This window comes from Mytilus trossulus, chromosome 2 (genome assembly GCF_036588685.1).
Source record: "Mytilus trossulus isolate FHL-02 chromosome 2, PNRI_Mtr1.1.1.hap1, whole genome shotgun sequence".
Classification (NCBI taxonomy): domain Eukaryota; kingdom Metazoa; phylum Mollusca; class Bivalvia; order Mytilida; family Mytilidae; genus Mytilus; species Mytilus trossulus.
Window position 1 is genome coordinate 53,571,273 of NC_086374.1, and position 26,440 is coordinate 53,597,712.

The following is a 26,440-nucleotide window of genomic DNA, read 5'->3' on the forward strand; positions in this document are numbered from 1 at the left end:
TTGGCAATCATAACACATCTCCTTATGTAAATAGTGCCTATATGACCACGTGCATGGAACTTACTTCAAAAAGTCATTATACCTGCATTTAGTATGTCTTATAACCAGATGCTCCGCAGGGCGCAGCTTTATACGACCGCAGAGGTTGAACCCTGAACAGTTGGGATAAGTATGGACACAACATTTAAGCTAGATACAGCTCTGAATTTGGATAGTGATTAAATAGTTGACACAACAATAGGTTTCTGACACAGAATGAATGTGGTCTAAAAACTTAAACTTAAAAACTTTAAAAAAAATTAAATCGGACATTTACCTATTATGATCCAATATCCAAAATCTAAATACATAGTAGGATTCAGCATACCATAGAACCCCAAAAATTAAATTTTTGATGAAATCAAATAATATTCAATTTTAGACCCTTTAGACCTCAATGTGGACTCATTTGATAACCGGGCCCAAAAATTAAAAATCTAAATACATTGTTAGATTCAGCATATTGAAGAACCCCATTCAATTTTTTTTTTTAATCAACCAAAGTTAAGTTTTTTACCCTTTTGGGCCTTAATGTAGACCAATTTGAAAACGGGACAATACTGTGCAATTGAATATTTCTTGCTATTGCGCAATACTGTGCAATTGAATATTTCTTGCTATTGCGCAATATTGATTTATTAGATATGTCTTGCTATTACGCAATACTGTGCAACTGAAGATTTCTTGCTATTGCGCAATACTGTACAATTGAAAATTTCTTGCTATTGCACAATACAGTGCAATTGAAGATTTCTTTCTATTGCATGATACTTAATATAATAATTTTGGACCCCGATTTGTACCAACTTGAAAACTGGGCCCATAATCAAAAATCTAAGTACATGTTTAGATTCAGCATATCAAAGAACCCCAAGAGTTCAATTTTTGTTAAAATAAAGCCAAGTTTAATTGTGGACCCTTTGGACCTTAATGTAGACCAATTTGACGACAGGACCAAAAATTAAGAATTTGAATACATGGTTAGATTTGGCATATCAAAGAACCCCAATAATTCATTTTTTGTTGAAATCAAACAAAGTTTAATTTTGGACCCTTTTGGACCCTAATTCCTTGGGACCAAAACTCCCAAAATCAATCCCAACCTTCCTTCTGTGGTCATAGACCTTATGTTAAAATTTCATAGATTTCTGTTTTCTTATACTTAAGGTGGTAGACCTGGGGTAAGGGGAATAACTCGTACACATACACTTGGAGTCATTGATGCGTTTTATTACGGCCCTTAATTTCAAGCATCTGTGTACACAGATCGTTTACCTTGGATACTGTGACAGACGCTGATTAACAACAATGAGAGGTTTGTTCCAATCGAAAATAAAATCTAAACGCTCGAACTTTTTTAAAAATTTAAACAGGTCTATAAACTTACAAAACACTAATGACCATACTTATGTAAAACATAATTACATCGATATCGGGGCTGAAGAGGAAGTGGAGGATGAAATCGAAGGAATGGTGATAGACAATGATTGGCAAGTTGGCAGACGCATCGTAGAATTGGGTGTCCTGGCGGAAAAGATGTACTGTTGTAGGTGCAATGTTCCTTTGCACCTGCATGATACCATCCATGAAAGAACAACAGGATTTGGCAGTTATCTCCACATAATGTGCACCAACCAAGAATGCCGCACAGTGACAGATGTGCCAACTGGAAAAGTCGGACCAACTGGATCATTCAATATCACTGCCAAGATAGTTATAGGTAGATAATTAAATATATCAATACTTTTTTAATCAAAACTTATTTCTATTTCTGTACAAATAAAGGACATACCCCCAATGCATGTAAACAGCGTACTACGATAAGCACACCTTTTTTCCCGTTTTATCGCTATCTGTTTATTACATTTAATACAACTCTTGTACATTATCGTGTACATTTCCTATTTCACCCCACAAAAGTAGAAAAATGTTGCATACATATCTATTTATGTTAGATTGTATCTGTAGATAATATTTTAGAGAAGATGAGATTGACTTCTATAAATTTTAAATACATAATTGTGAGTATAGTTACTTCCCCTGATTTTTTCCCATTTGAAATTGTCCTCCAAATTATGTTTCGTTTCAAAAAAGTCTTTTACAATAAATTATCTATAAGAAAAGATATTTTCAAGTATCAAAAAGATAAAGTGATTGTTCAAAGTTTATATTTAAATTAATAATTGCAATGAATGTTATTAATGTGAAGTATATTGTTTACATAAATGAAAAAGTTATAAATTTCCTTTGTCATTCTTATTTAAGTCTAGCCATTCTAAAATTTAATCCCTAGCCTACTGTTTAAATTGTGTAACAGCATAACATATCACTAGTTGTATGTAAATGAAAAAAGGAATTTTATTTTTAAAGTTTGAAAAGTTAGGTACTACAAGGAATTTTAGTTTCAAAAGTTTCAAAGCTTACCAAAATTTATGTGCCAGTTCTCATACTACTATTTATAGTAGTCTCAGGCCAGTTTCAACATTTTTTGAAATATGTTACTGCCAGTTTTCGTTTAATACTCTTTAAAACTTTTCCTTTTATTTTGTTCAAGTTTCTAAGTTTTTATTAAATCAGGAAAATCAATACAAGTATAATGATGTCTTCCCCCGCATTAACATGATATTACATCACATAAATAAATATATATTATGTATGACAAAATATCAAATCAATGTTTAATGTTGCAAACAGTTAGTACATGTAAGGGACCACATCAAAAGTTAAATGTAGGATAAAAAACTTAATTTACATATTTTTTATTTCATCCCTAAGTAATTAGTAAGTAATTTTTATTTGTTTGAAATTCAAAATTACCAGATTGACACCAAGCAATACAAAACATACAAACATATATATATATATCATATCAAATTCATAAACATTGTATACATATAAAATAGAATATGTGGTATTATTGCCCATGAGACAACTATCCACAAAAGACCAAAATGACGACAAACATTAAAACTATAGGTAACCGTACAGCCTTCAACAATGAGCAGCTTCTGAAATAAAACTATGTCATTTTCTGATAGTTTTGACACCAAAAACTTAATCATGTAAAATTTGGAAACACATTTATATTATACAAATATTTGTATTTATTCTTGCCTTTGATATAGATGTTCTCATTTAATTTGTATCAAATTAATTGGTATTATCAATGAAATGCCAAATGAGGATTCAGAAGGGGGGGCCGGAGGCCTTACATGGGAAAAAATTTGGTTGATAATATAGAGAAGCACTGAAGTGTGACTGGAGTGGTCCCCTTATGTAAGTCAGCCCCCCCCCCCCCCCCCCCCCCCCCCTCTTGCATACAGTTCTGGATCTGCCACTAAATGCTATTGTACTTATTGCTAGTCTTATGAGAATAATTATAAAAATTAGAAAATGTGGTATGATTGCCTAAAAGATAACTTTCAATCAAAGACCAAAGGATGTAAAAGTTAGCCACTGTGGGTCACTGAACAGCCTTCAACAATGAACAAAACCCATAACACATAGTCATCTATAATCAAAAATGTCAAGAAATTACAATAATTGTAAAATATATGAATTCAAACTTATGTATGAAGTCCATTGTTACTGAACTAGTATACATGTACATATTTGCTTAGGGGCCAGCTGAAGGACGCCTCCGGGTACAGGAGTTTTTCACTACATTGAAGAATCATTGGTGGCCTTCGGCTCTTGTCTGCTCTATGGTGGGGCTTTAATACATTCCCAACTTCCTTTCTCAATGTTTTATTTTGTACAAAACAAAGAGTTATATGTAATCAGGTACTATTAATTCAAAATGAATCAATTTCCTTCTATTTATGTTATGAAATTACTCATGTCAATAAGCTAAAACCAATTTAAATGTAATTTTTGTTTCATAAAATGTTTTCTTTCATGTAGGAATGATACATGCTGGCCTAGGATATGCACAAATAAGAAACTTTCTGACAGAGTGTAACTTGCCAGTGATGAGTAAATCTTGCTTCCAAAAACATGAGAAGAAAATTGGAAAAATCTTTGTGTCTGCTGCTGAAGAATCATGTAAGAATGCCCAACAACTGGAAAAGGAAATTTCTGCAGATAAGGTAATACTACATATAATATTATAATAAATTTGACTTTACATTTTAATCTACTGCTGGACCTCTTTCAAAGCTGACTTATACATAATATCAAAATAAGAAAAAGTTGTAGCCAATGAGACATCTCTCCACAGAATACCAAATTACACAGGAATTATCAACCATAGGTCACCCTACTGCCTTAAACAATGAGCAAAGCCTACACTGCAAAGTCTGCTATTAAAGACACTGAAATTACATTTATGTAATAGTCTATTCAAGATTTATTTATTCAATTATATATATATATAAAATACTGAAGAATATTTTTCTAGACATTCAATGCGTTGTTTCTTCAGGGGGAGGGACCTGACAAACTTACATCTTGTACACAAAAAATATAAACTTATAATTGTTTTCCTTATCTGCATAGTATCGTCTATTCTAGAGGATCTGGTACAATTCAGAAAATTTACTGGTTGGTCTTTTTTTTTTAGACTTCTATATATAATAAATATATATGTTAAATATTGGGCTGAAACGTTAACAGATCAATAAATTTACTTCAAAGGGATTAATAAAATTTGTAAATTTTTGACTGGTTTTTTTTTTTTATAATTCTTTTCTATGAAGCTAAAATGAACAATAGAAATTTAAGAAATTTAAACAATTTGTTAACTACCTTATTGCAATGACTAATTTAAAAAAAATCATGAATTTTAGGAGTTGGAGCTTGAGGTCAGTTTTGATGCAGGTTGGCAGAAACGGGGATCCGGATTTAATTACAATAGCTTAACAGGTAAACTTGACTTTGTAAAAGAGGGATGAAAGATACCGGAGGCCCGGACATTAAAAGCCATAGATCAAAGATAAACTGACTATGCCATGGCAATGATGGCTAAATAAGAAAAAAGTTTTCACTTTATTTAACTTTGCATTATTTATATTTGTTGGTACAATTGTCTAAAAAGATCAAAACCTGTTATCACAATCTGATACAAATACTAAAGTATATATATAAATTTCAATTATTAATGGACATTGGGGTATCCAAGGGTTGGAACCAATCCCCCCCCCCCCCCCCCTCTTTTTTTTAAATGGCTGTATCCGCCCCTGATGGGTATACAACAAACTATATGTTCATTCAATATTTCACATTATATGACATACAATATACATGTATATATATATGTTTTATGTATGAGATTCTCACTTATATATCAGTATACTAGTAGTACTACCAGCTGGTCAACCTAAAAATAATGTAATGAATGAACATTTGTAGACCTGCTAGCTTAGATGCATTTAGATTCAAGTTCAAAATATTTAATACAGAATCAGATGTTATATATACAAACTATTGATTCATGTTGACAAATATTTCTACTGTTATAGAGAATTTCTATACTTCATAGAAGTACTAAGTATATATACATGTATAAAGTCTCTATTTTAGATTTATTGAGTTTTATTCTTTCTGGCTGACTGATCCAATCCTACATGATTTTCTATTCATATTTTAAATAAATATTTAGTCTATTTCTAACAAATAAAATTTCTACCAAACTATGTAATTTCAAATTGAATTACAGGACATGCTTCAATGATAGGAAAGCAAACAGGGAAAGTGACCTGTTATGATATCAGAAGTAAAAGTTGTAAATTTTGTGAGCATCATGAGGGAAAGAAAGACACAGTTCCAAGTCATGACTGCTGTAGAAATTGGTATGGGTCTAGCAAGTCTATGGAACCAGATATGGCTGTTTCCATGGCACATAAGATGAATGATAATGAATGCCCGATTGATGTAATTCATGCTGACAATGATTCTACTACCATGTTAAAACTGAAACTGGACTTTGAAAACTTGAAGAAAAAGGACGACCAAAATCACACTACAAAGGGAATAACAAAATCACTGATTGAATTGTCTAAAAGGTAATGAAAATTATGTTTTCAGTCATATTGGTTTTTTGGGCTCTTGTCTTAGCTATGAGGATCTAAAAGGGGATCCTTATCAATTCTGTATTCTTTTTTTTTATGCAATTTTCTCTATTATCTGATCTTTATTTTTCAGCACCTCATTATTCCCTAATCTTTATTATTTTGTCCATTCCCCTCTATTCTTTTATTTTTTGGCCCATAATTTTCTATTATATGACCCTCATTAACACCCTCACCTATGTTGAGCAAATCATATTATAACATTTATTGTTGAGCACTTCATGTATAAATGTTAATGTTCACTGGATTGGCATTTCAGTGGGCCAGTGGTGGATCCAGAAATTTTCATAGGTAGGGGACCACTGACTGCCTTAGAGGGGACACTCTGGTCATGCAACAGTGATTTCCTATATAATCAACCAAATTCTTCCTCTCAGAAAAAAGGGGTTCTATTTAGGTTCAATCAATCAATATTAGATAAAACAGAGATTTTTCATCCCTGTGCAGTTTTAGTCAAACTAACTTAAATTTAATTATTCATTTAACACCCTGATTTTAAGTTACAACTGATGTAATGATAAATTATATGATTTTGCAGGCACAAGGAGCTGAAGCCAGGAGAAGTAATTCCCTATTTGAACCGATGTTTCATGTATGCTATAACACAGAACAGCAGTAGTGAACTTGAAATTGATGAGGGTCTTTCCAGAATTGTTCCCCATGTCTTTGGAGATCATGAATTGTGTGGTGCAGTAGACTGGTGTACATTTAAAGATGATCCTATATCTTTCAAGTATGCATGACTCATGATGATTTTTTATGTTTTTTTTTATATTGTAACATTGCTGTCTCATTCACAATAACCACATCACTTTTTTACCTGAAAACATTAATATTTTCAGGCGTGGATCCAGCCATTTTAAAAATGAGAGGGTTCTCAACCCAGAGTAAAGGGGGCTTCCAAGTATATGCCCCCATTCAAATGCTTTGATCTGCCAAAAAAAGGGGGTCCAACCCCCGGAACACCCCCCTTGTACTTGAGGTTTTCTGCTAGCAGTTAGGTCATTTAATTTTTGCAAATTTTTAATTGTAATGAAAATTTAAAAAAACAAAAAAACTAGTTCATATAAAAATAACTTTAAAAAAAATAATTATAGTTCAACTGTACAAACAAATGCTAACATTATTAAATATGTAAACATTTATTGTATATAAGATATAAGAAGATGTGGTATGAGTGTCAATGAGACAACTCTCCATCCAATAACAAATTGGAGAAAAAAACATAATCTGTAAAAGTATGGTCTTTGACACAGGGCCTATACACATTTTTACCTAGTCATAAATGTAAAAAAATAATAATCATATTCAGCTAAATGACATATGTCATCTTAATCTGTTATTACAAACTATAAGCAGATAGGGCATATATCCTTATGCAATACAAACTTTACATACATTCATGTCAATACCAACCATATTGAACACATTAGTAATACTTGTGTAATAGTCTAGCTTGATTAAATTACCTTAAGATTTAAAGAAATTTTGTTTATTTAGATATAAAAGTCTTCCTAATGGAAAGCCTCTGATTAGTGAAGATTTGAGGAGAGATTTAGAGAATCTTATAGAGAAATATAAGAGCAAAGCATCTTCGCTCAGAAATTTAGGATCCACACAGGCTAATGAGAGCTTCAACCATTCTGTAGCAACGAAAGCTCCAAAATCCAAGTGAGTAAAGTTTCTATAATATTGTTAAGTTAAAAATAGAAATAACACATGTTTTTATTATGGCCAGAACTATTATTAGGGTTGCTCCTGAATAAGAAATTTTAAGGATTTTTTTTTCTGTTATTATTTTGAATATTATTATAGATAGTGATAAATTGTAAACAGCAATATATGTTAGCAAAGTGAGATTTAAAAATAAGTCGCCGTTACAAAAATGCACATGGTCAAAGTTAACCATTTCTTGTAAAAAAAAATTAAAACTTTTACAAATGTCTTCTCCTGAAACAACTGAGACAAATTTAACGAAAACTTGGCCACAAATAATCATTAGAGTATTTAGATTTTTAAAATATATCCATTGACCCTGCCTGCAAACCAAAATGGCAGACTTTGCTAAAAATAAAACATTGGGAAAAAATGCTATTTTTTACTTTTAATTTCTAAAACTATAGCAAAAGTATAACGGCTGTATTATTGGATGCATCAATTGTAAATGAAAAATATCATGTGAGTGACACATGTTTTTATATTTCAGACACTATGGTGGTTCACAATCCCTGGCAAGTAGAGTGTCATCAGCTGTGCTTCAAAAGAATGAAGGTTACAATTACTTAGAACAGGTAAATGTGAATTTTTGTAGGTTTTCATAATTCTTGATAAATCTAAGAAAAGCCATTGCTACCTTTTGTAGCCGACTATACAGTTTTGGTATCCTCATTGTTGACAACTGTAAAAATGCCTATAATGACTTGAATCCACTTTGTTTAAAATTTAGCAATATATTGTCTTATTGACAATTATACCACATTTTGTTTTTACAATTTTTTTTTTATACATAATCATTTACAATTTATTTAAGGAATGACTGTAATATTTTTTCTGTCTATGAAGAAATATAACATAAAAAATTTGATGCACACTGAATAACGCGCATAGCAGGTTATTTAACAGTGTGCACCAAATTTTGTATGTTATTTTGAATAGACAGAAAAAATATTACAGTCATTTCTTATAATTTAATTCTAAATTCCATTTTAAACCGTAGAAAACCATGAAAAAACATTGATGATGTCATGGTCACATGACTAAATTATGTCTATGGTCTCATAAAAAAATAACGTCAACTGATCAGAAGACATGTTACATTCAACATTAAATTATTTTCATAAAGTTTTACATCAGCATTACTACAATTGAAGTGGTTACTTCCTTTATTTTTAGGGGTATGAGTGTGCCCCAAAATAGGGTCCCTTTTTCATGCCCGGCTGGTTAGAACAGGGTCTTCTTTTTCATGTCCAGCTGGTTAGAACAGGGTATCTTTTTCATGCCCTCCTGGTGAAAACAGGATCTTTTTTAAACAAAGTGTTTGTCTAGAACATGACCACTTATTTAACTTTTTATGGAGCAAAAGGAGTTGATTAGATTTTTTTTTTTTTGCTTTATTCTTAATCCTTGTTGAATTGTATGATTGTAGTAAAAAACGTGTCTAGAACAGGGTATACATTTTTTGAGCGGGTCTAGAACAGGGTATACATTTTTTGAGCCTGTCTAGAACAGGGTATACATTTTTTGAGCCTGTCTAGAACAGGGTATACATTTTTTGAGCGGGTCTAGAACATGGTATACATTTTTTGAGCGGGTCTAGAACAGGGTATACATTTTTTTAAGCCTGTCTAGAACAGGGTATACATTTTTTGAGCCGGTCTAGAACAGGGTATACATTTTTTGAGCGGGTCTAGAACAGGGTATGTTTTTCAATGTTTACTAGTTAGAACAGGGTTTCATTTGGCATAGTTATACTTAAAATTTAGTCAGTGGCCCCCAGGGATACCATGCAGCAAACTTTTTGCTTTTGTATAAGCATATGATTCTTACTAACTGCGACTTTTTGAGGTTAACCTTTAAAATATTTACTACATAATAGTTTTTGCTTTGTTTGCATCAGTTTTAATTTAATCATTACATTTGCCTCACATACAAATGTGTCAGTTATAAAAATTTTAATCTGTAATTCTTACATCATAATATTTCAGATGAATGAAGCTGCACTTCTTTCACCTGGAGAATATACAAAAAGTATTGCAAAGAAACTTGATTCAGAAAAACTCAAGAGAAAGATTAAGAGGCAAAGTCGTGAGTTCAAGAAAAAAAGGACTGAACTAAAGAAAAAAAGGAATAAGAAAGAAAGGCGACTAAATATTCATGAACCAGTTTCATATCAATCTGAAGTTGCAACAATAGGTTTATCAGATACTGAGGCTATTACTATACCATCGCCATTGAAATTGGACGGCACAGAATCCTTCACATTTTTTGATCTTGAAACCACAGGTTTAAGTAGAGTAAGTGATATTACTCAGATAGCAGCTGTACATGATAAGAAATTATATCAATCTTATGTTCTACCTAGATGCGATATTTCATTTGAAGCCTCAAAAGTAACCGGAATAACCTGCTGTCTGGCTAAAAATAAAATGTATGTGCACGGAAAAGAAGTGGATACTAAATCCCAATATGAATCATTATTAGATTTTATTGAATTTTTAAAAACAATTCCAAATCCAATCCTTGTTGGACATAACATATGTAATTTTGACATGGCAATTTTGTCAAACAAATTGAAGGAATTCAATTTATTTTCTTCATTTTGTAATGTTACTTCAGGATTTCTTGACACACTTAAATTAGCAAAAAGGATTTTCCCCCGAAATGAAGTAGACAATTACAAACAATCAACTCTTATTTTAAAGTATGTTGGTATGGAATACAGTGCACACAATGCCACAGAAGACGTACAGTCCCTTCAACATTTATTTCACCAAAAAATGAAGAATAACTGTAAACATATCGATCTACATAGCATTTACTATTGCAGTTGCAAATCTACTTATGACAGTTTAGTGCAAAACAAAACTGTGAGCAGAGATACTTGTATGAGACTTGCAAAGAATGGAATATCTTTATCCCACTTACAGATAGCTAACAGTAGAGATGCAAACGGAATTAAATTATTGTTTCAAGAGTTCAACATTCCTACCAAAACTGCCTCTATATTTGTTTCTGCTTTTGCAACTGAACAGTAAATTGTTTACCCTTTGTATGCTGTTGTTGCACCCTGCTGGAACTAAAGAGTATATTGTTATTATAACAAACTGTTATATTTGAAACATATATACTAATTCTACTGAGATAATGAGAACTTTCAACATGTTCAAACTGCATATAAAAAAATAGTGAAATATTTTTATTTTTCTCTTGGTAAGTGACACATTTAGATCAGATCTCGTGCAGACAGGCTTGGGATCACTTTCTATATATACAATGGGTAAAGAAAGATGTGACGTAAGGGCCAATGAGACAACTCACCATCGAAATAACAATTTAAAAAAGTAAACCATATAGTAATGTATGGCCTTCAACACAGACCCTTGGTTCACACTGAACATCAAGCTATAAAGGACCCCAAAATTACTAGTGAAAAACCATTCAATCGGGAAAGTGATAGGACGTGCCCCTGGAATAGGTCACCTTCTCAAGTCTGAAAATATGTGAATAAGTTGAGAAAACTATCAGAAATATATGGTAAGGTAAATAAGTTTTCATAACTTTGTCTTTATTGGTGTTCATGTTGTTATCAACCAATTTTTGACATTTTTGGTTTTCCTCTTCTACATGTTCTACATTCATGACATTACACATCACAGGATACTCAAACAATATGGGAAAAGGTAACATTTTACCTAGGCAATACATGAAAAGGTTTACATTTTTGTTAACCTAAATTTTATGAAAAGGATGGGGTAAAAGAAACACAGCGACACCTATCAATTGAGTATTGAAGCCTCCCCCCCCCCTTTTTACCCCATCTTGAGCAGACAGGTAGCAGATTTGAATAATGCAGAAAGGGACATGCAGACTTGAAAAATATGATATAATGGATTACAAATTCAGCAGTCTTACCAAAATCTTATGATCATCATATGGATGCAACTCTGAAAAGTCGGATCAAAATCTGAAGTCTTCAGATTCAAAACTGTTCAAGTCCTAGCAATTATCGGCCTATTGCAGGTTGTGCTCTTGTGGGTAATATCTCAACTACTATCAAAATACTAGCTAAAGCTAACAATGTACTCACATTAGCACACAGAAAGTATTTTGAAAGTGAAGGATTGGTCCTTGTTGGTGTACACAAGTAAAAAAATATGACGGAGCGGTTGTTTTCCAGGGGAATGAAACCAATGTCATTGTGATGAAACGAAATTTTACACTATTTATGTTTGGGCCTATGTAACTTAGTTAATACATAAGTGGAAGAAGGATGTGTCACAAACAAACTCACTTATGGAGTAACTTATACGGTAAATGCATAGATTTTATCAAACTTCCACTCAAGACGCTTCTTTCTTGGCACCCTCCCCCTTTTTTTCTACGTCCGGGGTCCGCATTTTGAAGATAAATACTATTTGAAATGAACAACGGAATTATCATATATATATATTCATTGTGTTAAGCAACATCTTGAACTGTTATACCATAAATTATGGCTATGAGGGTTTATAGATGTCAATTTTGGTTATTTTCTTCAAAAAACCCTATTTTAGGGGGTCCATTTGGTCACATCGATCAAATTTTTCGTAAAATTTCAAACGGTGAAAATTTATAAAAAGTTGTCATATGAAAAATATATGACTGATAAGTGTTCCAGTAGTTTTATATGCAAATTAAACGACAAAATATTTTTCCACATGTATTTATATATAAAAAGTGTCAAATGAGACTTACCAAAGTTTTGCATGTATCTGTTAGTTCCTACCTTACATTTTATTAAAAAAATATCACATATGCCAATTATAGGTTATATTTACTTTAGAATATGATACCATAATACAATCAAATAGTAACAGTCATAATTTAGGCCGTGCATTTTCTCGAATATATGAATATATTTACCTATTGGAATTTTGGACTGGCTAAAATGATGGCCGAAATTGACCATATTCAATCAATTCTAAAAATAGAACTAAACGGTCAATTTTGTTTAAACTTGTCCAGAACATGTATTGAGGCATACCTATTGATTGGTATAAATTTAAAAAATATTAAACGACGGGAAAATTTTGGGGTTACTGAGGCCTACCCCCTTAAGTTATAGTGTGAAAACCAAGAAAAATGCTTATTTGGACCCTTTTTGGCCCCTAATTCCTAAACTGTTGGGAACAAAACACCCAAACTCAATCCAAACCTTTCTTTTATGATCATAAACCTTGTGTTTACATTTCATTGATTTCTATTTACTTTTACTAAAGTTAGAGTGCGAAAACCAAATGTCTTCGGACGACGACGACGACGACAACTTGATACCTATATACTCATATAGATAATGGAAATGTAGTTTCTTGCGTTTCCCCATACTACCAAGTCGTAAATAGATACACCGCATTGGGTTAATGTTCTCAATACATATATTGTACAAATGTCTCATTGCTGAGCTTCATTTACAATGTATCATACCGTGACAAACTTTCGTACCAGTCTGTAATTAACTATAGTGGTATGGATCTGCAAAACACATACATCCAATTACCTATATCAATAAGGTTAATTAACTAGTAATACAATTAACTTTATTATTGGATCAGAACCACAGTAACACTTGACACGGCAGTAAAAAATAAAAATTAACGGCGATTGGGATTTATCTTTGCTTTGCCAAATCTTGAGATTTAAACAGATGCTGGGCACCAACATGACTCGATATTGTTGCTATAAGAAAAACACTACATATGTGGTGTATTGAGATTTTGTTTGTGCTTTTTTTACTTGTAACCCTGGTGTTGTGTGTCTTTTTTTAATCATCTGGTGGTCATTTATCTGTATATAAACTTTGAATGGGAATTTTTGTATTGTTTAACTCCCTAAGAAAAGCTAGACTTTCTTCAGAGCAATTTCGTTTATGATATCGAGTTATATATCGTCCATATGTGAATTCTTAACAAAACTATTTACCCGCCACAACCTAGAATCATAAGGAATTTAGTATTACTATTTGCCATGAGAATTAGTTTTATAATAATAGTAAAGCTTTCGTGTGGTGTTTCGTGAACACTTTCTATAGTTTTCAAAACTTCACTGTCACGTCGAGCCTGAGCGTCGAGCATGCAAGTTTTTAATATCAAGATTTGATAGTATCTAAAATTAAATACATCTTGTTTTACGAACATTTTAACTGGTAGGGCAATCGACACTATCAACTTGATAGTAATTGATGGCAATGTATTATTATATTGTATTTTTTATTTAGACTTATCACAGACGCTGCTATCATCGTTTATAACTGCCTGATGAACTGAGTACATGGTTTGCCATTTTACTTTATGTCCAGATATTAATGATTTTAACGAACAACCAAATGGCTCAGGCGTATTAAATGTCATGTCATTCCGATGAATTTGAAATATTCCTACAGCTTTTACACAAACACCAGTTATAAAAACATCCTCCAACCAAAAATATTTTGATGATTTCGTAGCATTATAAAGTTCTGATAAAATGGTATTGGAAATGACATATGAGGTTCCTGACAAATATGGCGGATAGTAAACTTCCGGGAATGTATTTTTCGGTGTATACCATTTTGAGCTTTTATCTTGCACTGGTTTAGCTCCTGTGATTAAATTGCCCATTAAGAATTTTGTTAAAATCTGTTTCCTAAGTGCTCGAAACAAATTTGGAATGTTTATATACATATCATCGTCTGTTTTCAACAAAAAATTAGCATGGCTGCAATATGTCTTTACCCAATGCAACATGTATATAGATTTTAAAGTTAAATTTTGATATGAATCGATAAAATCACCTTGTACTATATCCCTAAACGTTGAAATTTCTTTTGAAAATGTATTATTTATTTTTGAAAACCGACTATGTAACCATGTTCCAACTAAAAATACTAATTTGAAACTTTCATTATTTGCACTTTTCCCCCAAGTATCTCGAATTGCTTTTCTTTGTTTGAAATGATCGAGACTTGAGCAAACAACGATGATTAGATCCACATTTCGTTGATTACACTTAAATGGTTCGTTAACAATGTATCTTTCATGTTCCTCGCCATCCTCTGTTTCTTTAACGTTTAGTTTAGTCTGTATCCGCCCATCAGAGTGATGTTTTATCTTTATATACTCCGCCCGTAGATTGGTAAAGGCTATGTAGAGCAATAAATTTCCTAAACATACACATGTTAGTATTGATATGCATACATTATTTTTCTTTCGATGTATGCGCCACATTCTGAAAAGAAAATGATAAAATCAGTAATCATTCAATTTATGAATAAACAATGCTAAATCTGTTTCTGACAATAAAATATGTTAAAACTCATAAATATTCTAATAGTTTTTACTTTGTTAATGTAGTCCAATTATCCTGCTTCTACAGTGAGTGAAGCAATTTAAACAGTCATAGATTTGTTTATGTATTTATCAAGGACGCTTATAATGATGTTCAATATCCTCTTCCCATTGAAATGTTCATTAGTTGATACTTCGTTTCTTACATGATTTGTAACAGAATTTTCTTATATTGCTCGTTTCTAAATTGATAAAGATTCCAAACTCTCAATGCAAATGGACATTTTTCTCATTGGCAATTATCTGATATCTTTTTTTTTATATTTTGAGATTGATATGGCTTTTATATTTTTGTGTTTTTGCTTTTCAACTGTTTCGTTTTTGTGAATTCTAGCGCATCGGACGCTTAAAATTAATCTATAAAGTTTCAGTTTTGTTGTTAGTTTGTTTTGGGGATTTTCGGTTTTTTATTTGTTTTCGTGTATATACGGATGGGATTTTTTTGACTATTTGTTATTTGTTTTCGTGTATATACGGATTTCTTTTTATTTCTTATTTGTTTTATTTTGTCATTTCCTTTTCTTATATTTTTTTAACCATCTTTCTCTCCCCCTCCTCTCTCCTCTCCCCTCCCCCCCCCCCCCCCCCCCCCATTATTCTCTTCTTTTTCCATGAATACTCTTTTCTATATTCTTTATTTTTTGGGGCATTTTATCTCTCGACTGGATCTATTGTTTATTGTGATTCAGATTCAATAGTTTATTAAAGTCTCACCACATACATACAAATATAAACACAATATAATGATAAAAGCACAATATATAAAATTTAGAATGTATGTGCCATTCTTAAAAGAGCTATGAGAGACTGCATGCTGTTATATACAATTGTAAAACAACAGAATTAATAGTTTTGTTATTTACACAAAACAGAAAAGTGCAATATCACCATGCACATCCAAGGATAAAAATTATATTTCTGCAGTCAAAATAGTTCAACAAAAGCCTTTGCATTAGGCACTCCCAAACCTAAGTTTAGCTGACATTACTATGAATAGTCAAAGTTCTCAGTTGTGAATTTATCATAAACGTTTACGAATTTCTTAAAATAGACATTCTTAAAGATAAGACCAGCCTTATATCTTTACCATGATAAGTATGCCAGTTATATCTAATAGGCATTTCGTATAAGATAAGGAAAAGGTTAATATTGTATATTTGCCAAATAATTCTTCATAACGAAGTAAAACGTCTGGCATCTGGTCAATCAGTGGTCAGTTTTGTTAGAGACATGGAATACTCTGAATGGTTCTGTGGTCAATGATAAACCACTCCGATTAAAATTTAGATCAATCGTAACACGCGATCAGAACGAAATCTGAGATATATATTTCAATAAGATGATACAAACAAGATGTTTAATATGATACTAAGCAAATAACAATTGGTAATAGTAGCAAACATTTGTAATTGCTTTTCCATGAAATTTTCTTTATGCATCGATATGAAAGCCTGTTTTCGATTTATGTCAACGAAATAACGTCTTTTTCGTTCTCAGATCAATGGACAATTGAGGAAAATTCTCATTTCATTTTCAGATTTCAATGCCAACAAGAACGCGACTTTTCGTGAAAATATAAATGTGAAAAATGCACCTTCATTAACAACATATTTAACAGGCCCATAGGCGGATCCAGGGGGGGGGGGCTGGGGCCGGACCCCCCTTTTTCGTGGGAAACATTTGATTGCTTATATAGGGAATCACTGAAGCATGACTGGAGTGGGCCCCTCTTAGGTCAGTCAGCGGGGCCCCCTATGAAAAGTTCTGGATCCGCCACTATCCATGATTAAAACTGATACAAGAAAAAGACCACATCCTTTCGTTCAGAAGGTGAACAATTAAATGCCAGTCGGTTGCCTCCGTCCATACATTCACAAGGTAAACGATTATTTTCTTTTAATTCAGTTCACAACTAGGCTATTAGAAACAAATTCTCTTTAATATTTACTATGAATTTCTTAAATGTTTCTTTTGTATATTTCGCCTATCTTTTACTAAAATTCACTCAATAACAAATACGCGCATTTTAAGATAAAAAAATGTACATGAGTGTGTATTTTTCCGCAACATAAAACACCACAGTAAACGTCTAAAAGACTAAACAATTTACGGTTTTAACATAAAAAAAAATCAAAAATATAAACGAATCGAAGGTATGTATTGTCTTTGGAAAGTTTTGTTTACATGTATTACTAGTATATTGACACTTCTTGTCTATTCGTTTTTGATGCGTTTTGTTATTTGATTTTGCCATGTGATTATGGACTTTCCGTAGGGATTTTCCTCTGAGTTCAGTATTTTTGTGATTTTAGTTTTTTCCATGATTTAGCATAGTGTCCAAAAAATGCGTAATAAATCAATTTTTAGCGCTGAATATTTTTTAATGATTTTAAGGAATTATTGAGAAATATTGCGAAAGTGTAACATTCAGACTGAAATATTCAGCTTCTGAAAAGTTGCAACAAATTTTATTTTTTGTTTACCTAGACACTTTCTCAAGATTTGTTGCATTTATCATGTTTATACCGTTCACTTGGATCTGCTTAGTACATAAATGACCGAACTTTCCACATGCCCGAGATGGTTGACCTTTTTATCTATGTTTATTTTATGCTTTTTTAGATGGCATGTGCTAAAAGGTGGAGTGGAGTGGAGTGGAGTGGAGTATTGGAGTGGAGTGGTGAAATATACTTAACATATCCCAAAATAAATAGCAAATTAAAAATCATTTATAATTGTTTATTTTTTAAATTGCAGCACACAATGTTGTTATATTATTTCATTTAACATATTTAATTATAGACAATATTTAAGTTTTGGGTAGCACTTTATGACAGCCTTGATGGAGGAGGGGGGGGGGGGGCAATGTTGTTTATCGTGTAAGTTATTTTACTGTTATATCTCCAAACAATATTAAAAAAAAATATTGATGTTAAATGATAGATTTCTATAATTTAGGAGGGGTCTTTCAGCAATTTTTACCTTAGTTAACAACATTCTGGTGTAAATAATTTTAAAGACAATTAAGACACTGAAGTTCAAAGACATGATTTAAAACAACCATTGCATCTTACCATCATAGCTTGAATATTAAATAAAATGATTCGGCTGTGGACAATCATTTTCAGATAAACATAGAAATGTTCCAAATTGTCTTGTGTTAAAAAGAAATTATCATAGAATGTATTCATAGAATGTATTTAATTCCTAGATCTAAAATCTTGAAACAATCTGTTTCTCTACAAAACACATATTTTTATTTAAATGGTGACTGTGCAAGAAAAAAGAATCCTCAGTTTGAAGTTTAATTCATAATGACATAAAGCAAAGTTTATCACATAAGCCTTTGCTTTTACTAAAATTGCTCGGAATTCAACATTAAATATTTGGGACAATAGATAAAGTCTTCATTTTACAATAAAAATTGTTGATAGTCATATCTGTTTTGTTTTCATAATATTCAGAACATATATAATGTGTAGTTTGTACTGATTTAACATTTGTTTATTTTATCAAATTATTTAAAAACTACAACATTCTATCATCTATCAAAGTTATTTAGTTCTGAGATTTTAGTAATGACAGTTTTATGGGTTCTATGGACATGCCATGGTGGCAGATTCATTTTCCTCTTCTATTATTAATTGGAAGAAACAAACTATTTTAAATAGTACAGTCATAGATAAAATCAAGGTGAAAATGTTGATTGACAATTTAATTTTATTATATGATTGTCAATTGACAAAACAAATTTTAATAATTTTAATTTTTTTGTCACAAGATGATTTTTTAGGCTTTGTTAAATTCTAACATATTTTTCTTGGAATAAGACATATTTTTTTTAACGACGGACTTAACCTACCACAATTTGTAAATCAACATAAGCACTATATATATATATGTATATTTTCATAAAAGTTTTGTGAGCTCGACATTAATTTTAACTGCATAAGTAACTGGGCCTTTGATTCCCCCTCCTAATTAGAAATACACTATAATTCAGGACAGTAAAATAAATAACACGATAAACAACATTGTCTCCCCTCCATCTAAGCTGTCATAAAATGCTACCCAAAACATTGTCCAACTTTGATGATTAATCAAACATGTCAAATAAAATACTAGTAATATAACAGCATTGTGTGCTGCAATTTAAACAAGAGGCTCTCAAGAGCCTGAATCGCTCACCTTAATTTTTTTGGTTAAATCTCTCATCAATGATTATTTTGGCTTTTCAATTTATTTAAATGTTCTTTGAATCGTCCTATTTTCTTCAAAAGCAAAAAAAAAATCATTTTCTCCTATGTTCTATTTTAGCCATAGGAGCTATGTTTCTCGACATACAAGGAAATAAAATATAAAATTTATACTAGATACTCTGAAACTCATTTAGCCTAAGTTTGGCTGAAATTGATACAGCAGTTTCAAAAGAGAAGATTTTTGAAAGAAAGTCAACATAAAAAGTTTTTAAAGGGCAATAACTCCTTAAGATCAAGTTACAGTAAATGGGCTATGTCACAGATTTCAGTAAATTTTGGCATACAACTCTGGCTCGATGAACTTCAACTGAAAATCAAAATAATAATGCATTTATCTCAATTATCATTTGAAATATTACTGATTGAATTTTTACAAACTGTGTGAACATTTGTATAGAAAGCACATAAAATCGGCGAAAACTCTTCTAAAATTTGTCTTAAAATCGCCAAATCTCAAATTCCACTCCATAGATTTTTCTTAAAAAACTATATGTTGTTGATACATAAATATCCGTTATAATGATGCAAAATAAAGATAGGGTCACTGACTTCGTTTTTACGGTATACATCATTCAAAGTTGCGTTCTTTGTGAAAAAATCCAACAAAACGTCGAAATAATCGTAACGTTATCGCGTTGCAGGCTGTAAAACGTTGATTTTTGAGGTATTTCACTACCAACAAGGTAACAAATTTATTTTTGGACAAAAAACGAAGTCGGTGACCATATGATTATTTTATATCATTAAAACAGAAATTTATGTGTCAACAGTATATAGTTTTTTAAGAAAAATCTATGGAGTAGAATTAGAGATTTGGCGATTTTAAGACAAATTTTAGAAGGTTTTTTTCGCCGATTTTATGTGCTCTCTATACAAATATTCACCCATATAAAAAGAAATCAATCTGGAATTTTTCAGATAATAAAAGAGAATAATGTATTATTTTTTCGATTTTCAGTTGTAGTTCAACGAGCCAAGGTGGTATGCAAATTTTGAGCAAAATCTGCGACATAGCCCATTTACTGTTCCTTGACCTTAAGGGGTCAATTGACAATTTTGGTCAAATTGACTTATTTGTAGATCTTACTTTGCTTAACATTTTTGATAATTACATTTTATCTGTATCGAAAATAATATTCAAGATAATAACCAAAAACTGCAAATTTCTTTAAATCATCAATTCAGGGGCATTATACCTGAAAAACCAGTTACCCAATTCGGCTGAAAAAGTCAGGACAGGTAGACCTTGACCAAATAAATACTTTTACTTCTTGTCTTATTTGCTCTAAATGCTGGAGTTTTTGAGATTTAAGCCAAAAACTCCATTTTACCCTGTGTTCTATTTTTAGCCGTGACGGCCATGTTCTTTGACGAAATAGAAAATAAAAAACAAACTTTTTTTATACACCCTACTGATCATTCAGTTGAAGTTCGGTTGAATTTGGTTGAGTAGTTTTAGAGGAGAAGATTTTTAAAATTAGCAAATATGATGAACAAATTGTGAAAATTTGTCATTAAAGGACAATAACCCCTAAAGGGGTCAATTGTCAATTTTGGTCATATTAACTTATTTGTATATCTTACTTTGCTGATCATCTTTGCTGTTTACAGTTTATCTTTATCTTTAATAATATTCAAGATAATGACCAAAAACTGCAAAATTTCCTTAAAATTACCAATTAAGTGCAGCAACCCAACAATGGGTTGTTTGATTCATCTGAAAATTTCAGGGCTGATAGATCTTGACCTAATGAACATTTGTACCTCTGTCAGATTTGCTCTAAATGCTTTCGTTTTTGAGATATAAGCCAACAACTGCATTTGACCCCTATGTTCTATTTTTAGCAATGGCGACCATGTTTGTTGATAGATCAAAACTTCGGATACAATTTATAAACAAGATACCCTAAGGACTATTCAGTGAAAGTTTGGAAGTATTTGGCCTAGTAGTTTCAGAGGAGAAGATTCTTGAAATAGTTTACGACGACAGACGACGGACGACGACGGACGCCAAGTGATGGCATAAGCTCACTTGGCCCTTCATAAATGTTTTTTTATTTGATATTGATTTTTTTTTTTTTTTTTTTTGATATGTTAAGTATCTTTCACTCCATGACTCCACTCTAACACTCCAACACTCCACTCCACTCCACTCCACCTTTTAGCACATGCCTTTTTAGATAGTCCTGATATTGGATTTTATTTAAGATTTTTGCTCTATGCAATGACTAGAAAACGATGAAAAAATCATTGTTTGATCGACAAAGAATTGTCAGTTTGAAAATAGATAATTTAGAAGTGTATAGTTTTCTACATTTCAAACTGAATATCTGGTAAATGTAGCATTTGTTATAATATATTTAATTTCAGGAGCCATGCCAATGGTAATTATTACTATTATAGTATATAATAAAAGATAACCTTAATGATGAAGTAAGATATTTTTATGAATCCCGGGAGATGTATTTCATTAATATTATCTGACTTATCTGATTCTGTTAAGTGGTCTTGGAGCAAGACACCAGTGAGTTAATTAAACCATGTAAACAAACACAGTATCTTAGCGCCATAATGTAAAGTAAAAATCCATTTCTTTCTTTTATTATACATTCTAATATGACGTGCTTCTTTCGCTTTGTAAACAACACTGTGTGAAAATTCTCGATATATCTATACTTAGCGCAGACTCAGAGATATACATAATAATGGATGTTACAATATACCTCCCACGTAAATCCACATGTATTTGAACCTACATTGCAAACGCTTTGCCAAATTTATTGTATTACTAATTTTAATTAAACAAAAAACATTACAGAACTTTTATTCTTATTCAGATGCATAATAAAAAGAAATAATGTATTGCAACTAGTTTTGTTTATTTCCTAAATATAGTAACACTGTATATTTTGTGCAATGTCAATTTCATCATGGAACACTTTCTAGAACAATGAGGGGTTAATTAAGGGATGCAAATAAGCTTGATATTTATGTTACGATTTAAAAAAATATCAATATACTAATTTAAGTTGCAGTATAAAAACAATATTTAGTCAATATCACAAAAATAAAAACTTTCGTTTAACCAACGAAGTTCGTATAATATTGTATTAAAATGAAATTCTGAGGTTTTCTATTCTATTGCCTTTGATTCAGCGAGTCAACATGGCAGCTCCTTCTTTACGAAATGTCAATTTTGGATTTAACGGTAGCTTACGAGAAAACATGTAAATTAAAAATCGGAAATATTGGGTTTGAGAATTAAACATATTTTTTCTAGCGGTTATTAACGAAATAACTAATGCAGGTTAAAGATGTATGAGAATATTTGAGCTTTATCTAACAAGGAGTAAAAAAAGAACAGCTCCACAAACGGCATACCAACCCTCGCTTCAGTATTTAAATTAACTTATTTGTCCTATTAGAATCGAAATAATTCATGGAAGCCATAGATTTGTTGTAAATTTACACATGGCCTGGGCCGTGATATTCGTTAATTTTATCCCTCGCTAACGCTCAGGATAAAATTCGAATATCACGGCCCAGGCCATGTGTAAATTTCCAACAAATCTATGGCTTCCATGAATTATTTCTTAATTTTTACATTCAAATACGCCACACGAATAGAAGGATTCTGATTTAAATAGTCCCAAAAAGAATGGAAAAAGGAAATTAAAACGCCTAAAAAACAAGAAATAATTACATAAAAATTTCACATCGTACATTCATGATGAAAAAAAGACACCAAACAGAAAGAAATAAAATAATTCAGAATTTAATAAACAAATTAATATACCATAAAAAAGAAAACATAAATTCCTAACGCAAACCGATTTTTTTTTTATTTAGTCACAAAAATAATAAGACGAGAAAAAAGAAACCCTAAATAAATTTAAAAGTATTAAATTAAATCAAGCAAATAAATTCAAACTATCATTGTATCTAGAATTATTTTTAAAAAAAAACGAAAATGATGAATATTGTACAAACGTAATTAAGTTTCTTACCTTTCAACAAATATTACAATAAATATTCAAGTCCATTCATCAAAAGTAATACACTCCGAATATTTAAAGAAAAAAATATAAACTTGTCTAGAGAGGTGCAGAATTCAAAGTTAACTTATTTGTGATCTCAGCGTGTAATTCTTCAAATACAAATTACGATTGAAATGTGATATTCCTTGAAATTAGTTTCCATGGTATTTAAGTTTGAAATACTTCAATCTTATTAATCATCACATGGCATTCTAAGCTGGAATAACACCGCGTGCTTACTGTAGGATCTTTGTCAAGATTACTGTTATTTTTATTCGTAAAACGATGTTACAAGTTCGTTTAGCAGGCTCCTTGCCTACAAACATCAATTTTCTTTCACGCTTCAGTGTATTTTGAGTGATAACGCCAAGAGGAAATCTCTTTACCATATCTCATCTAATGCATTTCTTTATCTTGTTTTTGTATGCATGAAAATTGACATGTAGCGAATGGTAATCGAATCAGTTGATGCAGTTTCCTGCAGTTATTAAATTTTTCATGTCGCAGTGACACACACAAAATACTCGCATTCATTTATATAATAATAGTTTGATAAATAAGTACAGATAACGTGGGTTCGATACTAGGTCGTGCCAAATCACTGAAGACAGTCTGACAGTCGATTTTAGTCAGATTGGAGCCAGGATCTCAAAATGGCATTTGCTGACCCATTGTAAAATGCGCGCCATTTCAGAGAATTGCAGATAATTTACAGGAATATCGGTCTACTCGAATAGACTCAATGCCATACATCTTTGTAAGCTAGCTAGCAAGTTAAAAATTGAAGAAAACATGCGATGACTTGTTAATTTTATATTGAGATTAATGTTTTTGTCTTAAATTTCAATTTATGTGTATGTTTTGGTATCTTCTTGTAGCTGTTTATGATAAAAAAAAAAAAAAAGTTTCGATGGTGTTGAACTCTGCCTTAAAGTGTAATAAAATTAGAGGGCGCCGAAATGGGACATCATAAATCACGTCAAATGATATTAAATCGTCCCTGCTGTAGAGCCTCTTTTGCGAACCCAACAAACGTAATGAATCCACAGTTTTGCGTTATATCGGCTACATTGTAGAGTAAAATAGAATTTATCTTCAGAATTCTTATTCCACAAAACATGCAGTATTCTACTGTACTTGCATACTATAACGCATTTAAAACTTATTATACACAAAGATGAGGTAATGTATTACGTTCGTATCATATTTAACGTGCCCAGCACAATGTGTCCGTGTTGTAGGGCCTATAGCTGGTCATTAAAAAATATATGAGGACAACCTAAACCAAGATTAAAATGGTTTTATAAGTTGAAAGGGTAAGGTCGTCGTTTAAATGTTTCACGCTCGTTAAAAAACTAAACTACCACACCCCATATGAAATAATTGTAAGCTCATGGTATTTTCAAAAATAATGCAACTTACCTTTTTATTGAAATATATTTTTGCAATAAAACATCTAGTTTCCTCTCAAATGCTATAAATAACAGAAGTTGCATACCTCGTTACAAAATAGCTTCAAATGTTATCATTGGTTTGCGATATTGTAGGAAATAGATAAATCATACTGTTCAGAAATAATAATATTTATACGATAACAATTTCTTCTGGAATGGCAAAGCTAATCATTTTCAGCAAGAAGTGTTTGTGTATAATTACTTAATCAACATGTGTTCTCTGCTGGGTATAAAGTGTGTTGTTTAAAGAGGTTGTCTTTCTATCTGTTTGATAGGACCATGGAAGAACTATATACTTATTTTGTAGTACTTCCATGGAAAGTACGTACTAAGCCATATAATTCAGCCATTATTCCTCTTCTCTTCGATATCCTCGTAAGAAGGTTTATGACTTTATGATAGAACTCTAGTTTGATGCGATAGTTTTGTAAATCAGAAATGACGATATTTTAGTTATGATTGTTCTTTGAATATCTAGAATTATTCTACTCTTGTTTTCTCTACTTTTTTGTAAAACTTTGAGCAATTGCCTTATTCAATAAAAGCGGACGATGTTTATATACATTCATGAACCAAGTCTCCGTGTTGAAGACTACGGAAGCGTATTAGGGACATAGAAAAAAAAATTGGCAGTGAACTTTATTTGCAAAGTCGAAATTTTGACATTTCAAATCTCGAAATTTTGACTACAACTTGAAATTTTGACTTTTCAAATCCCGAAATTTTGACTTCAACTGAAATTTTGACTTTCTAAAATCTTGAAATTTCGACCTTTTTTAAAGTCGAAATTTTGACTTTTTTAAAACTCGAAATTTCGACTTCATAAAAAGTCAAAATTTCAACTTTAAACTCAAAATTTCGAATGACTTTTGAAATCTCGAAATTTTGACTTTTTCTAATTACTTTGAAAACTTTGATGTTAGTATTCAAACACAGTCATTATAATTTTAGAAGGAGTAGACATTGACGCAAATTATTAAAGCGTCATCCACACATTTTTGCAATTTATATTCAGAAATTGGATTTGTTCTTTAATTAAGATCAGTTAGTATTTAATATTGAAGAGTTTCTTTCGGAAAGAACCTGCATTTTGAAAGAACAATTTTTTTCTCCATATTCCAGGCATGTTTTAGTTTCCACGTCACTGTCATAGGATCGACAATCTGATGATATTTAGCATCACAGTTTCAAAGGCCTGTTTAGATTCCCAATAGCAAGTCACTGACTTTGCCTTGTTTAAACAAGTAGTAAAAAATGCCATGCATATTCAGAACAACCAATGAGCTGCTCAGTTTTCTAGTTTGGAAATTTTTAATTGTTGGTTCTTTTTTCTGGAACATTGATTAAACCGTACCAGTTGGCATTCTTATGACACAACTATTAACCCTAGTCTTTATATATTAGACTGTTGAATAAAAGTATGTCGTAATAAAGGTGTGTCGGGATAACGAGGTTGTCTTGATACACATATATCATGTATTAAGTCTATCAAAGCTCTTAAAA

General features: G+C 31.4%; 2 protein-coding genes across 3 annotated transcripts; one reads left to right on the forward strand and one right to left on the reverse strand.

Moving 5' to 3' along the window:
* Window positions 1–1,272: 1,272 nt before the first annotated feature.
* On the forward strand, window positions 1,273–10,861 carry LOC134705859 (uncharacterized). Its single transcript, XM_063564573.1, has 8 exons — window positions 1,273–1,759; window positions 3,943–4,127; window positions 4,827–4,902; window positions 5,696–6,041; window positions 6,646–6,840; window positions 7,608–7,778; window positions 8,314–8,398; window positions 9,812–10,861. Exons 1-8 carry the CDS (start codon window positions 1,348–1,350, stop codon window positions 10,859–10,861), a joined length of 2,520 nt encoding a protein of 839 aa, XP_063420643.1. The 5' UTR covers window positions 1,273–1,347.
* Window positions 10,862–13,523: 2,662 nt separating this feature from the next.
* Window positions 13,524–25,073, reverse strand: LOC134705241 (beta-1,3-galactosyltransferase 1-like). Of its 2 annotated transcripts, none has more exons than XM_063564000.1 (2): window positions 24,906–25,073; window positions 13,524–15,068 (listed from the first exon to the last, which is right to left on the reverse strand). In XM_063564000.1, exons 1-2 carry the CDS (start codon window positions 24,977–24,979, stop codon window positions 14,072–14,074), a joined length of 1,071 nt encoding a protein of 356 aa, XP_063420070.1. In that variant the 5' UTR covers window positions 24,980–25,073; the 3' UTR covers window positions 13,524–14,071. The 2 variants fall into 2 exon arrangements, with proteins under 2 accessions (XP_063420070.1, XP_063420071.1); XM_063564001.1 differs by lacking the exon at window positions 24,906–25,073 and adding an exon at window positions 23,454–23,558.
* Between the last annotated feature and the right edge of the window lie 1,367 nt (window positions 25,074–26,440).